Raw genomic sequence first — 16,429 nt, forward strand, 5'->3', positions numbered from 1 at the left:
TTTAGGGAGTTACAGTACTGTATGAAAAGAGAGAGGAATGGGAGAAGGAAACATTAAGATGTTTGCGTCTGGACAGCTTATTCAGTAATTATGGAAACCAGGCCTGCAGAAATGGTATTCAGAAGAATTGGAAAAAAGAGACACACTGTAAAAACATACAGTGCTTTATAAATGTTCAATACAGGGTTTTTCTCTTCCATTATTGCTGCAACTCTCTGGTTCATGTTTCTGGTTCGGACGTTTAGGTCGTATGTGTTGGGATCTTACCCACACATCAAGATACTATTACTGATTACCCAGAGCCAAGATACATATTTATCCCTCGTGTCTTTTGACAATGGAGCGCTCTCTTGATTTCCCCTCTATGCCTCCCATCCCGAAATCACAATCCCACTGAATGGAAAAAGGCTGCTTTTTATTAAAACTATTTACACTTTAAAAACCTGGTGAATTAGAAGCAGAACCCCTTGCCCTTGTGGACAGATGGCAGAGTGAACAGAATCCTAATCACTGTGTTTGATGCCCACGTTTGAAGTGCAGTGGAAGCATGCTGCAAGCCGAGCGGGAACCTTGAAGCTTTGCCCCCCCTCCCTACCCTACCCCCCCGCCCCTCCCCTCTGATTGATTTTGGTGATGGAGCTTAATGGATCTGAAGGGTTTTCCAAAGTTTACATTCACACCAAGGCTGCTCTCCTTCCCCCGCCCCCTCCCCTTACTCACCTCTCTCTCTCTCTCTCTCTCTCTCTCTCTCTCTCTCTCTCTCTCTCTCTCTGCCCTCCCTTCCCCTGACCCATGTCACTATAAAAGAGGGAGCTATAATACTACATGATGGAGCTCATTCCTCCTTAGTGTTTTTTTTTGTCTCCTTTCTTGTTTCCCCTCTCTCTCGTGTTTTTTGAACACGCTCCATCCTTCCCCTCCACCGCTGCTAAGTGGTTAAAACGGTGTTGGGTCGTCAGGGTGTTTGATCTAGACGTGAAGTGTTTACCGTGGTGTTTACTTTACTCTACAGCTGGTATGTTTACAAGGGCTAGCCAATCCATTCCGACAGCCACTCACACCTAGCGCCCCTCCATCAGTGGTTCACAAAGGCACACCATTGAGTTTGGAGCCGAGGTGCTTTGGATTACAATGATTGCCTTTCGGTTTCATGCTAGATGCTTCAACTTGACCAGGAGGGAGTTGGGTTAAAAAACAGTACAGTATGCAGTATAGTATGGTTGATATTAGACATGTTTAGCACATGATGACGTATTCTTGACCATGGAGCATATTGGCCTAATCTTGCTGAATTAAATCATCACTCGTAGGCTGTTTAGGTGTTTTGGTTTGGTCTCTTGTTTTGAGTCTGTTTTGAACCATTCATTTGTTTATTTGTCAAGTGTGTAAATGCTCATATCTTGTGTATGACAAGCCCAGTGTTCTATGGGGACCGTGCTACACCGGCCCTCCTGATGTCAAAGAACGATTCAATGTTTTGTATAATTAAGGGTTAACCACATTCTCAGTTGTGCTATAGAATGCTGAGAGAAGGAAACACTTTAGACATTGTGGCTTCTCTCCTCTTTTATTGCTTTGGTTTTCCTCTTAAGTCCCCTCAGCAAGGAAATGTTTGTTCTGGAGTTGTTGGCTTGTACACAATAGTTTGGGCGGCAGGATCAAAAAGCTTTTCTGGTAAAAGTGTTTAAATGCTAAACCTCAATAATGTTGTTGTCAGTCTACCATAGTCTTATGTCGTGGTCCTAGTTCGCCATTCCAGGAAGAGTGAATTATGATATATTGTGTTGTTTACTATTTCTCGTATCTAGATTGCATAATCTTTGACCCCAAACCCCTAATAAAGATCTTACAATTACATCCGGATTACCAATCATGTGTCCTTTAAAACATTCCTGCTGATACAGCAGTTATTGTTTTGTTTTTTCTTCTCCACAGAGAGCACAACAAGATGAGATGGATAAGATTGAAAAGCACATCAAATCCTCCAAAGACAAAGATAACGCCAAGCCCCTGGATAAGCCTGAACAGTAAGACCACCATACTTCCTTGTCCAAACATTCCAGTGAGTAGAATCTGAAGGCTAGTGGAAGGTCCCGCTCATCTCCTTCTCTCCTCCATCCCAGGTTTCTGTTCCAGCTCTCTGAGATCCCAAACTTTTCAGGCAGGGTCTTCTGTATCCTCTTCCAGTCCACCTTCTCTGAGTGCAGCTCCTCCATCCACCGCAAGCTAGAAATCCTACAAAGAGCCTGCACTGTAAGTGTGTGTTTGTGTGTGCAAATTATCGTGTGTACTTTTTGCCCTTGTCAAATTCACCAATTCCTCTCTTATCTCTGTCATCCTTCCTCTCTTTTCCACATTCATACATTTTCCCTCCCCACCCCCCCCCTCCCCCACACACACCAGATCCTACAGAGTGGAAACGGGGTGATGAAGGTGCTGGGTCTGGTTCTGGCCTTTGGGAACTTCATGAATGGAGGGAACCGGACCAGAGGCCAGGCGGATGGCTTCAACCTGGACATCCTGCCCAAGCTCAAGGACGTGAAGAGCAGTGTGAGTGGCACTGAGCCTGCATCCTCATCACTGAGCCTGCATCCTCATCACTGAGCCTGCATCCTCATCACTGAGCCTGCATCCTCATCACTGAGCCTGCATCCTCATCACTGAGCCTGCATCCTCATCACTGAGCCTGCATCCTCATCACTGAGCCTGCATCCTCATCACTGAGCCCCCATCCTCATCACTGAGCCCGCATCCTCATACCTGAGCCTGCATCCTCATCACTGAGCCTGCATCCTCATCACTGAGCCCGCATCCTCATCACTGAGCCTGCATCCTCATCACTGAGCCTGCATCCTCATCACTGAGCGTTGGTGAAACCCAGCGCCACAGAATCCAGGCTAGCAAAGCTAGAGAATTAGACCTGTTTGTTTGCACATAATTGTAAGTAGTTACTTTGTGCTGTTTCTTTTCAAATCACAGGACAACATGCGAAGTCTTCTGTCCTACATTGTGGCTTACTATCTCAGGCACTTTGACGAGGTGAGTCCTCAACCTGTTCATGTTCGCGTCCCAGACTCCCAGCCTTCAACCAGGGATACATGTTTCAGACGCGCTGCTCTCTAATGTCTTGGGAAGTGTGGAGAGAGAGAGGGTGAAAGAATGTTGTTAAATGTTATTTATTTTCCCTCCTTTATTTTCTGCTCTAACTAATGCTCTCTGCTCCGCTCTGCTCTGTTCTGCTGGCCTGTAGGCAGTTACCGCTGGCAGCACATCCAAAGACTGCCTGTTGTAAATAAGGTGTTTAGCTATACAAAACTGTAGCAATTCGAACGGAGCCAAGCACAACCTCAACCTACATGTGCACACACATGCATACACACACATGCATACACACACACACACACACACCATGTACAAGAGATGTTTCAGTGTCCAAAAGAAATGTGATTTTGGATCCAGGTTTTTTTTTTGGCGTATAAAGGTAATTGGTGTACAAAATAACTTGGATGTGTGTTGGCAGGACGCTGGCAGAGAGACGTGTGTCTACCCTCTCCCTGAGCCCCAGGACCTGTTCCAGGCCTCCCAGATGAAGTTTGAGGACTTCCAGAAGGATCTATCCCGTCTGAGGAAGGACCTGCGTGGTACGTTGTAATATCTCTCTGACCTCTGGACACTGGTCTCTCTTTGGGACATGTCCAAGGCCTGGACAGGGATCTCTCTTTGGGATCTATCCAAGCCCTGGACACTGGTCTTTTTTGGGGACCTGTCTGAGCTGGGGCTCTACTGTCTACTACAGATGCACAGATAGCCTCCGTAGCCTACCTCAGTGATTTATTAGAGATTTACAGACTAAGGGCTAAGTGAGGCGGTGAGATTGTGAGACATTGCCTCATCCCTGGCTACTGTGCAACAATCCAGTACTCCTGAGTAATCCAGGTGTTTGGTATGAAGGTTCTGGTGTCTCTGTGGGTAGACTTAAGGACTCTGTTGGGTTAGGAGAGGACCTGGTGGTGGGGTGGAGAGCCTTGATCATCTGAAGTGACAAAGTTCAGTCTGTGTTAGCATAAACATTTGAGGCCAGACAGATCCAGAGGACTGTCACTGTATCAGTAGCATCGAATGGGCTTTGCATGCCGCCCCCCCCCCCCCCAAGGCCCCCGCTCCTGGTTGTGTTTAGGTCCTCTGTAAAGCTTGATCCAAAACATCTGCATGTTAGAGGCTTTTCGTTCTTTTTTTTTTCCTTTTTTTTTTTGTTACTTTTTCAAAGGAAAAGTCAGAAGTCTTTGACTGTTTTCCAGACAAGGCACACGTTAGCCCAAGGTGTTATACAGTAACAATAGCCCGCACCACAAAGTTTTTACATGTGTAATGTTCTACTGGGGTAGATTTCTGAGATGATATGCTAATATAGTCATGTTTTTGAGAAAGCTTTAAGTTATGTGCATGCTTTATTCCACTACAGTACATTTACATCTGACAAGTATATATGGAGTGGGGTAGGGGCTCTGTGTTTGTGGTCCAGGACTTTTGATTGGCTCTCCTGGCCTCCCACCCAATCAAGCCTGAGTTATCAGCGTTCTTATGGAGACCCTGCTGTGACAAGCTCAGCAGAACTTCTTCCTGCAACCGAGTTCCTGTTGGATCACCTGCTCTCCAACTCTCTCCCAGTCTCTTCCCTGGTCCCCCGCCCTAACTACATTATGGTCACCTCTTTGATGGCTTTACCATCTTCTCTCCTAGTTTAGAAAAGTATACATTTAATGTAATGCATATAATAATGTACACACTATGTGATGTTATCTCTCTTCATCCAGTGGTTGTGTGAATCTGAGTTGAGAAGTAAATCATTGTCTTGCTTCTCTTATATTCATGATATAAAGAATGCATGGTTGGACTATTTCTCAAATTATCCAGTTGTCTGACCTAGGACCTTGGGCCAAATGACAATAAATCTACTTCCATCAATATTGATATGATTAGAGTCTGGAGAGTTGGCTGGGAAACGAGGCTTTGAACACAGTTCAATCAGCAGCTGATTACCCAAGGTCAGTCATTACAAGGCTGGAAGTTGTTGATGCGTTGAAAATGGCAATCTCTCCATGTCTGTTTAGCATTCTTTGAATCAACCTTTTATTCTCGTTACTCATTCTCAGCTTCCTGTGTGTGTGTGTGTGTGTGTGTGTGTGTGTGTGTGTGTGTGTGTGTGTTGGTGAGCACTCGACTCAAACACAAAGAGCCCTCATGCCTCGTGTCCAGCCAGCGAAGTGAGTCAGAGGTGCAGTATCTCCTGGAGCTGGTCACATGCTTCGCTGAGAGGGCAGGTCATTTCCTGCATACCCTCCTTGGCAGTAATTGGCTCGACCAATTAGGCTCTCACACACACACACACTCTTTCACTCACTCACAGACACATGCACACACCCATACCCTGACAGACTGCTTACAGTACTACATTGTAAGACTTGCTCACTTCAAAAGAAGTGTTTTGAGTGTTTTTAATGATATTAAAGAGAAGGACTTGAGTTTGTTTAGACAGGATAGACAGGGCATCTCCAGAGTGTATGACCCAGCGCCCAGTTGGCGCTGCCCTCAGCCCCAGGATGAGCTCCCTCTCTGGGGGTTAAACTGCAGGGTTAGCCTGTAGGCCCTGGAGGATGTTCACTTGTTAGGCTGTCAAAACAAACAAACGGGGGCCCTTGCTCTCTCATGCCGGGGTGCTCTGGTGGTCCGGACAGAGAGAGGGAGCAAGACGGGGGGATTTTTGTAAATGCTGGGACCAGAAAACGTCATGCTTAAGCCTAGTGAGTGTAAATGAAAACTCTCATAAGAATATGGGCCTGTATATGAGCCTATATACGCAGACAGGGGGTGAGGAAAGTGTGTGTGGGGGGGGTTGGGGTCAAGCTGTTTCTTTGCTTCTCTGTCATTATGACAGTGTCATATATAGTTCAAATACGACAATCGTCTTAGTGTGGCTCTGTCATTCTCATTTGGGTGTCTGAGAAAGTGGGTCGTGTTTTTATGGAATGTTTTTTTTTTTGTTTGTTGACTAGCCCTTATCAATCAACAGTTCTGAGAGAAAGCAATTGGTTTTCATGCCTGCAAAGAGTCTGTTTCACTTTTTAGTCTTTTTCTTTGTCTGTGGGTTTCTGTCATGTTCTCCCTTGGTCTCTCTCCTTCTTTCTCCCCCAGCTCATCTTTCTGTGACTATATCCATTTGAGTTTTTTTATTTCAACACAGTGTAATATTATCTAGATGAATGGCATCTAGCCTGCTGTCATTCTGACAGTCTCCTCCATATCAGTGGTTCCATCTGTTAGCGCTGAGGTCTGGGGCAGTGGTGAAAGTAGACAGCAGCACATGTGGAGAGAGGCTGGGGCTGGGGCTGGGGCTAGACTAGGAGTTGAAACTGGATTGAAACCTGGGGCTACAGTAGGGTGTGAAACTGGATTGAAACCTGGGGCTAGATTAGGATGTGAAACTGGATTGAGACCTGGGTCTGGAGCTAGACTACAGTTTGAAGCTGGAGCTGGAGCTGGAGTTGAGACTGAGGCTGAGGCTTGAGGCTGGAGGGAAAGCTAAAGTAGAGGCTGGGGGCCATGTTAACTAGGTAACCCCAACTATGCGGCACTGCCTGACCACAGGTCAACTAAGTGGTCTGTAATAGTCCAGATGGCATTTAGATTGGCATGTGGCCAGGCCGGGCCAGACCAGGCCAAGCAGGGACAGATCTAATCCATCATGGCCACTGATTGTTACGTGACTGTCTGAACGTCATGGAAGTTCCAGAATTCCAAGATTCTGCAGGAAGAGGACATCAGTCTTCTCTCTGTGAACGGTGTGTGCTTGCCTGTGTGTGTTGAAGGGGTTACAGGTGAATGGAGTGGAATGTAATTGACTTATTGGCTTTGCAGGAACATTCCTCCATGCACTTTTCCGTCTTTTCTGTTCATCTCTCTTCTGTCAAAACAAAAGAAGACTGACATTACAAAATAGTAAAAGAAGATAACTGTTAAATGAAAAAGGGATTCAGGTGGTATAAATGTGACTTGCCCAGTAGTACTTCCCCAGAACTGTAACATATATACTGGAAGTACTTCTCTGTATTTACTTAAATATGCTATGTCTTGTTCTGTATTCTGTAGTTTGTTTTCTTTGTTACTCGAAGTGTGTTCTTGATGTTGGTCTCCGTTCCTTTGTCGTTCCAGCATGCACTTCAGAGGTGGAGAAGGTGTGCAAGGTGTCGTCGGAAGAACATCTGCAGCCCTTCAAGGACAAGATGGATGAATTCATCAGTCAAGGTGAGCAGAGGAGAAAACACGTACACCCAAACATGAAACACACACACACACGTTTGGGCCTCATTGCCTATGAAAGGATGTGAAGCATTAGTTCTGTGGCCTACAGCTGTGAGTCTGTTCCACTGGAGGGATAGCAGTATGGAGCAGAAGTGGGGAAGCTCTTTCCTTGGCGGCCAAGTCTTGGTCTGTGGCTGGTGAGGTGATGTCCAGTGTTCACAGGCCACAGATGAGTCTCCACTTTGTTTAATGGACTGAGTAGGTGTACTAGACTAGACTGCGCGTGTGTGTGTATGTGTGTCTGTAGGGGGAGGGACATGTCACTGAAACGGCACATTACATAATGGCTTCTGTCAACTACAACAGACAGACACACGCTTCTGGTCGGTCTGACTGCCCGTCTCCATGACACCACCAGTGGAGTATTAGGATTTGTGGCAGAGGAGGAGGAAGAAAGGGAGGCTGTTTGGAGCTGGTCTCGGTTAGCCAGACTCTCAGACTTTTTTGATGTTGCGATCCATTGATGTTGCAGTACATGTGGTAAGACATGAAAGGCATAGCCCAGATATGTTCTGCATATACAGTCGCCTGCACACACTGCCGTCGCCCATTAACACCAACACTCGCCGGCAAAGAGCAGATCTGCGTTCACACCCTTCAGTTTGAAGACGTTTGGCGTAGATATTTCAACCTAGATCCTGTCACGTTGGGTTCACTCACCCGAATGTCACACAGTTAACCTTTTCATCATTATCTCCCATCATTATCTCTTGATTGTTTGAATGGCAGAGCATTCCTGGCGTTCCTCACCTCTCGTTTCTTCTAAGGGTTTTCTTGTCGGTGACCCCTGGAGCGGGGAATCACTGACATGAATCCAGAGCATGTATAAATCAAAGTGACAACAACATTCTGGCGAGTGTGTATGGTGGTCGTGTGTGTGTGTGTGTGGGAATAATCTGTGCATACATTTGTGTGAGGGGGTGGGTCTCTTTCTGTGTGTGTGTGTGTGTGAGAGAGAGAGAGAGAGAGGGAGGATCTGAGAGTTTGTGAAGGGGGGGACTGTGTGTGTGGGGGTCTGGCTGTGATTAGTCTGTTGAGGATGCTGCTGCTGCCACGCCACTTAACGCGTTTGGATAATGTGTCGTGACCCGGTGACCTGGTGCCAGCCCAGCAGCGGATTTCGATCGCCCTGTGTGGATGCTAATCTGGGAGGGTGACCCATAAGGACCTGGGGTGAGGGTGGGAGAAGGAGAGAAAGGTGACAGGCTTTAACCCCTGGGCTGTCTACTCGACCCCCCCCCCACCCTCCCCCATAAGCACTACCTCTCCTCAGCTTAATTCTTCAATCCCTTCTCTGACACGTTACCCCTCCCAATCTCTGCCTCCACAAACACACATGGCACACACACTCAACACACACACACTCCAGTACCACGAGTTCCCCTCGACACCAGAAGCCCAGAGAGGGAGAGAGCCTGCAGGGCCTGCTCTGTGGAGTCTCTTCCCCACAACTGGGCTCAATTTGTCAATGAGCACCCCAGCAGCTGACCCCTAACGCCCCTGCTCAGCCCCCCAGGAAACCCCGTTTCCCCCCCAGCCTCCCCGGCTCCCAGAATGCTGATTGGTTGCTGGTCCGCACGATGCATACTTTCTCATGTACTGTACATTTTATCTCTCCCCCTCTCAAGCACTCTGTCTCTCTCCTTCTGTCAGCTCATCCTGCTCTCTTTCTCTTCTCTCCTTATTTTTCAGGTCTGCATCAAATGCTCTCTTTATAACTCATTCTCTGTCTTTAATACTCACTGTCTCCATCTTCCCCTTGTCTGTCTCTTTGTGTCTCTCTCTCTCATTCTCTCACTCACTGTAAGCGTGTCAGAGAAGCTAAATAAACGCACGGTGCGCATGGTTCTGCTGGTCGAGGCGAGGAGACGTCTCCAGAACCTTGCCCTGCTCAGCGCCTGAGAGGATCCAAGCTTGACATCCAAACAAACAGCCACAGTCATCTCTTTGACTCGCGTGTCATTTCCCTCCATTTGTGCGCGGCTGTTTGAGTGTGTCCGGCTGATGGAAGAAGTGCACTCTGGGTAATCACCTGTGGGAGTGTCCTTATGAGCTTTAAAGACGCTGTTATCCAGAAACGCACGTAATATTGAAATGGATTTAAACTGTTGCACATGTACCGTAGCCCTGGCTTCTACATTACAATGTATTCACACACACAGACACAGGAGTTCTGTCTTTGTGGGAGTCTCCTCTCCCGGGTACAGCTAGACAGTTAGAGGAGGCTATTTGATGTTAGAGCGCCAGGGTCTCCAGCAGTCTGAGCTGACGCCACCAGGAGCAGCTGACTGCAGGCCCATTCCGGCCGGCCCCCTCCCAGCCTGCCCTGTTTGACAGCCCTTGTCATATCTAAGTGGTGTCTGTGGTGGTTGTCTCTGCTCCACAGTGTCAACAGTGGTTACTACCTGACCGTGAAGCCCGCTGACTGAGCAGGCGGGCGCTGGGGTATGCCACCTAGCTGTAGGCCCCAAGTGAAAGCAGACCCCGACGGAGCGGCCATGTTTTGTCTAGGGGACGTTGTTCCCCGCCTCTTCTTTTCCTCTACTGTTTCCAGAACATTCCTGCCAGGGAGAGAGCACGTTCACGGGTCAGAATCCCTCAGAACACCGAAGAAAGAACACTGTGTTGTGCTGCCGGGACACACAGCGTCTGTTTTTCATTGAGAGACGGACAATAATGTAATACTTCCAGTGTTGTTGGTGCCGATTGCTTTGGCTCCAGTGCGTTCGTGTAGGTTTCCCCACACGGCACCAAGCTGCTGTTTCTGCTCCAGTGAAAAGCGGCAGGCTAGGCCTATCTTACTCCAGCAAATCACAGGGTTCAATAATTCAGAGACGAACTGTGGGGAAAAAATGTGGTCGAGCAAGCCAGCATGCTTTATTAAATAGATTGTGACTTACAAAATCTACCATAAACATAGCTAATTCACAGTGAAAACACAAACAACCAACAATTAGCCCCAATACTCCAGGATCCTTCACTGCTAACTTTCACTCTCTGATTAACTGTCCGGTAACAATAGATACCTCATGCTACAAGATCAATAGAAGAGATTTAGTGTTGGAAGCCACATATCTCCTCTTTGGCCATGTCTTTGGAGCTCAGATGTGGCTCTGGCTTCAATTACCCAAGCCTGATTTGATATTCCCCAGGTAGGGAGGACCGTAGATCAGGGCTGGAGGGGAGACCTCATGTCTGTCCAGGCCCCACAGATCCCTGCCTCCCTGGGTAGGAGGCGGAGGGGAGCAGGGGAGGGTTGTTATGGCTGGGCCTGGTCCTGGATGAAAGCTGGAGCTGGGGAGCAGAGAGGGGTCTATGGATGTGATGGGGTTGTGTGTGTTTTTGGGGGTGAGGGGGCATCGGGGTTGAAGGACTTTGGTTCAATTTCTTAGATTATATAATTGGACTGTCTCTCCCCACACCGCACACACACACTGTCTCTCTCTCCTGTTCCTGAGCCAATACGGTCAGAAGTCATCTACCTAACCCTGGTAACCCTGATTCGATACGCACAGACTAACAAAGTACATATAGAATTCACGTTATTCTGTTTGTTTTTTTTTCTTTCAGCCAAATGTGAACTGGAGGCTCAGGAGACGCAGCTCAACGGGACGCACAAGATGTGAGGACCCCCTCTACCTTCTGACTGTCCCTCAGTCTACCTTCTGACTGTCCCTTAGTCTACCTTCTGACTGTCCCTCATGCTACCTTCTGACTGTCCCTCATGCTACCTTCTGACTGTCCCTCAGTCTACCTTCTGACTGTCCCTCAGTCTACCTTCTGACTGTCCCTCAGTCCGCTCTGGATGGATGCTGTAGCAACACCACTCCAGTTATCCACATGGTGCATGCAGTATGAATCGACTCATGTTTATGGAATCGAGCCTGTTCCCCTTAATGTGGAGTTTGTAAACCAGAATGTTCTCTGTCAGACACAGACAGGTTGGCTCTGCAGATCAGGCTATTTCAAAATGGGGTGTGACGTGCAGTCAAAACACTTTCCAAAGCCTTTTAATTAAGTTAAATAAGGATCCAATAAGTGTTTTTCAGAGAATATGGCTTTAATTTTGGTCGACTCTGGTTGAACTAAACGGTGTTGTGGCATCATGTTAGCACTCAGACAGGCATCTTGACATTCAACAATAGTCTATTGGTGTTTGAGGATTTTTTTCTTTTCAAGAACGTGGTTTATCGTGTCTTTGATATGTAACAATACAATCAATTTTTCATTATGCTGCTTGTAAAATGGGCACTGAAATTCCTGAGCATTGTCTTTTTGTTCTTGAAGCTTCCTGGAGCTGACCGTGTTCTTCTCGGTAAAGGCCAAGATGGGCGAGAAGGAGGTTTCTCCCCACACCTTCTTCTCTGTGTGGCACGAATTCTCCTCAGACTTCAAAGAGCTGTGGAAGAAGGAGAACAAGCTGATCCTACAGGAAAGGTATGGCTCTCTTGAGATCGACCATAGCTCACTTTGGTTGCTTTACAAGTCGGGCTAAGCATGGTTTTCTACCCACAAGTCATGCCAGTGATTCTCATGAGAGAAAAATATATTGCAGCTTGAATTTCAACAAGGAATATTGACTTAGGTCCTCATTATCCATCAGTGTTGTGAAAGCACCTCTGCTTCACAGTGAATGCTGAAGAATGAGCACAACTTGTTTCCAGCACAGTCTTCGATCAGGAATTCTCACACGGCATTTGGATTTCGGCCGCCATGCATATTCCACTTCCAGGATCTAATAAAAGGAATGTGCTGCCCCCAAAGTGCTTTCCTAGCTGGGTGCATGTGGGCTTGTGATCCTCCATTCTCCACTTTATCTTTAGTTGTGCCAAGTTGTCTCAACATTTATTTTCCGTCAGATGAAGAGTGATTAGGAGAGCTTTGTCTGTCTGTCTGTCCTTGTAGATCACTGCTCGAAGTTTAATTTAATGTGACCTGATACTGAATCTCTCATATCCAGGCATGCCATCCTCTTTCTACCTACATACAGTTGTTGGCTATAAAACCGGCAGCTTGGAGAACATACCTCGCCTCCTCTCTTCACCTCTCTCCTTTTCCCTCTTTCTCCCTCACCATCCCCCTCCTCCTTCCTCTGCCTCCTCTATCCTCTCCACTATTCTTTCGCCTCCCTCTCTTCCTCCTCATCTTCTTTCCTTCCTCCATTCTCTTTCCCTCCCAACTCTCCCCCCTCTCTGGAATCTCTCTCCCCCTCCCTGGCAAGCTATCTGTCAGAGGAGGCTGAAAAATACTGCAGCTTGACTAAGGTCAAATTTGTTACACCTTGGAGTGAGTGATGGAGAGGGCCTTTGTTGTGACAGGTGATGGTGGATGCAGCAGAATTCCTCACATTAGGTACTCCTGATGGCAGAAATGAATCTTCTTGTTTGCAGTTGAGAGACACTCAACCACACACTCTCTCTCTCACACACACACACACACACACACACTCTCTTAAACACTCACACACCTAAGTAGCAGGTTGGATCTAGTCTCACTGAGATGTGTTGTCTCTAACACATCATGGCAGTGTGTTTTAGATCATTATGAAGCTGTGGTTATTTCAGATCTCTTGTTCCGGTCAACCAGAATACCATAAACTCTAGTCTTTCAGGTGAGATGCTCTGCCATTATCCCATTATCCTGGTCTCTACCCACAGCTCTTTTGAGAGATCAAAGTTGGTGGCCACAATGTCTTGATGATCTGAAGCAAGTCAACTCAGCTTAAGTGTTCAATAAGATAAAAGGTTGGTTTGGCTGAAAGACGAGCTTGTGCTAGGCTTGCTATGCTTTCTGAAGGCCTGTTCTGGCCTGGTCTGGCCTAGTATTGGGAGGTCTGGGTGTCCCATTAGTATTCTACCACTGTACTCCAACACATCTTTGAACACCACCTTCCCATTACATGGCCCATATGTTTACTATTAGATTCTATCTGCCTCATTCCCATTCACCGAGAGAGGGGGGAGGGCAGGAGGGGGTTAGGCTGGTCTCTGAACCACAGCTCGCTCTCCAGTCTCTGTAATGAGAAGAGGACCTGGCTTGAACGAGTAGCTGCCAGTGGTCCGATGAGGTTTTGCGATAACGCCCCTAGAGTCAACAAATACAAATTAGCCTGCATGGCTAGCTAGCCGCCGATAAGACAGGAGAGCTTTCTACATTATTCATTTCAAACCACAACCAGAGAGGCATGTCTATCAGCCTGCATCTGTACAGAGAACAGCATCCAGTTTAGATCAAGTTCCTCTGATCCTCCATGGAATGTATAGGACATGCCTTGGCTCCTCTGCTATAGGCCTTCCTCAGCGTGTGTGCGTGTGTGTGTGTGCGTGCTGGGGTGTGTGGGGGGGCCTTATTGAGAGCGAGAGGACCCAACGGACACTGTTTGACTATATTGTTGGAGGGCATTACCTTGGCGAGGATGGAAGTGGTTTCTAAAGCAAACAGCGGCGGGACATGGCGTCCCCCTCAGATGGGTCTCCGGTGTGTGCTGCCTCGTCAGCGAGGGGGGGCTCCAGAGGCTGCCCGGCACAGCTCTGACCTGTACTCCTCACAGTCAGCTCCGGCCACGGCCAATTAGTTCTGCACTGAGGAGCCAGGAGGCCAGCCCGGAGACACGGAGCACACTGCTGGGTTCTATTCGGATCCTGCATTTCAGATGGGTTCTATTTGGATCCTGCATTTCAGATGGGTTCTATTTTGATCCTGCATTTCAGATGGGTGAAGCCATGTTCTACCGCTCTGCACTTCATGTGGTGTGCTATTGATATTGATGGAAGGCTTGATAACCGATTGATTGGTTGGACGAGTTGGACGAGTCGTGCTATTGACGTTGACCAGATACTGTGTTTAACGAATGGCCAGGAATCCCACATGGATCGTGTTTGTTTGGACAGCAGCCTGTGTATGTATGCGTGTTTGCGTGCATGTGTTTACGCGTGCGTGTAGCCAGTATGGAGAGGAGCCTGTGTTCATCCCGTGTCTATCCTGAGTGACAAAGCAGATTCATCTCTCCGACGGCAGGCCAACAGCCTCCTAGAGGAGGGGGAACCACAAGTCCTTATTACAACCCACTGGCTGGTCCCAAAAAACATTATTTCCCCTTGTCATTGATCATTGCAATTCATCAGTGTTTCAGACTAATGTTGAATTATTGAGATGAACCATCGTCTGCCTCTCTGCTTTGAAGTCGAGGCAATGTCTCGTCTCTCTCAGTCAAGCTGAACGGATGTCAGTTTGCTTTCTGAGAAGTGTAGCGGATTAAACAAATCATAGCAACTATCCAGACATCTGTATTAGAGGGAGGAGACAGGCTGTTAGTGTCTGCCTTTGACCTGACTCACCAGGGCACATGGACACACACACAACCCCTCAAACCCTCTCTTTGTCCTTCTTGCTCTTTCTTTCACACACACACACCCTTAAACGCTCTGAAACGGTCGATGTGTGACTGCTCATGCTAACCCTTCACAGCCCAGGGACCTCCGTCTGCTGCACTGCTAATTGTCAGGATGTGTGTCTCCTGCTGCCTCCGTCATTAGACAGACACGGAGAAGGTTCTGGAACAGAGCGTGACCCTGCCTGAGCCGGCCCTTATTTGGACCTGGCAGATCCTTGGTTCCAGAGACAGACAGATGCGCGCGCACGCACGCTCGCTGGATAGCCTTAACCTCTCTCTCTCTGTCCCTCCCTCTCTCTGATTTCCTCTTACAGACACACTTAGACACACACACACACACACTTAGAAACACACACACACACTTAAACACACACACACACTCCTCCAGCTCTGCCAGTGGCGGGAAGTGGGGACTCTCATTGTCCTGTCACTTTCCCTCTCTCGCTCCTCTCTTCTCATCTGGAGTGGTGGTGTGTTGTTCCAGTGTGGTGTTTAAAGTAGTCATGAAGTGGTAGCTACTGACCTGTCTGACTGACTTGACAAACCATGTGTATGTGCCTCTGTCCTGGGCTTTACCAAGGTCTCATAACTCTGCTCTGTATAAACAGCCAACCACAAGCGAGATGTGAGGGGTAGACGAAAAGGAGAGAAAGAGAGGGGGGTCTTTAATAGGGGAGGATGACGGAGGGGGGAGAGAGCACACTTGGTGGCCAGATTAATCTCCCTTCTCCCCTCATTCTTAAGAATTAAAGTTTTTTTTTTTTTCTTAACTTGTCTGCAAGATCTGCATCCAAATGGCTGCTAATGTGCCTTCTACTTGTAACATAAGAAAGGGGAATTGGAGAATATGTGAGGCCAGGCTTTCACAGATCATAAGGGTCTACTTCTATTATCCTTTCAGCCCGTCCCACCACCTCATAAGTCAGGCAGAGAGACCCACAACCAGCCCCAGCCTTCTGGGTCAGAGTGGACTAGTCTGACTTAACTGCCATTGACACTAATGTACAGTCAGACTGTTTGTAAGCAGTGCTCACTTGCAAACTAGATCCTATTGACACCCTGGGCTCATGAAGATGCAGTGGAATGAAGAGAGAGCGCTGTCTGTGGTTGTCTTGACAGTGCTGGAAGAGATCATGTTGACCAGATTATCTCTAATGGCGTATAAGGAAGACTGAAACACAAACCGCATGCGCACATGTGCAGCACACGGCTTCCAATCCGCAGACAAACACCCACAAAACCAAACACGTACACATCAGACGCACACAATCCCTTATCATTTTTTTGATTAAGCTCGACCACAGCACTTTCCTCTGGCGTCAAAGCCCACTCCTTGTAAAGCAGCCAGTGTGTCAGGAACATGCTCCCAGTTCTTCTAGTGGTGTGTGTGTGTGTGTGTGTGTGTGTGCACGTTCGTGCATGGGCGTGTACACCAATGTGTCAATAACGTGCTGCTAGTCGCTGACTCGCACACTAACACATTGCCAATTATGGGTCTGCAGAAAACCTGTTGCTGCTTTTGATGGTTAGGAGTTGAGGGAAATGAGAGACAGCCTCCCTTTCATGGGCGCCCTCCCACCTCCCCAAACTTTCTCATTTCTGCTCTCCCATCGTCCTCACGACCTCCCTTGCTCACGTCCTCCTCTCTTTTTATACTCTTCCGACGCTCCTAAGGCA

At 47.7% G+C, this 16,429-nt stretch overlaps 1 protein-coding gene across 1 annotated transcript in view; it reads left to right on the forward strand.

Annotated features, from left to right (window-relative positions):
• The window catches only part of fmn2b (formin 2b), a 43,522-nt gene that overhangs the window by 24,600 nt on the left and 2,493 nt on the right, over positions 1–16,429 (forward strand). Inside the window, 8 exon segments of the mRNA XM_047032798.1 lie at positions 1,936–2,027; positions 2,124–2,253; positions 2,404–2,550; positions 2,980–3,039; positions 3,521–3,641; positions 7,210–7,302; positions 10,930–10,981; positions 11,647–11,796. Coding sequence (XP_046888754.1) covers positions 1,936–2,027; positions 2,124–2,253; positions 2,404–2,550; positions 2,980–3,039; positions 3,521–3,641; positions 7,210–7,302; positions 10,930–10,981; positions 11,647–11,796 — 845 coding nt within the window.

The sequence above is a fragment of the Hypomesus transpacificus genome, chromosome 13, assembly GCF_021917145.1.
Source record: "Hypomesus transpacificus isolate Combined female chromosome 13, fHypTra1, whole genome shotgun sequence".
Lineage (NCBI taxonomy): Eukaryota > Metazoa > Chordata > Actinopteri > Osmeriformes > Osmeridae > Hypomesus > Hypomesus transpacificus.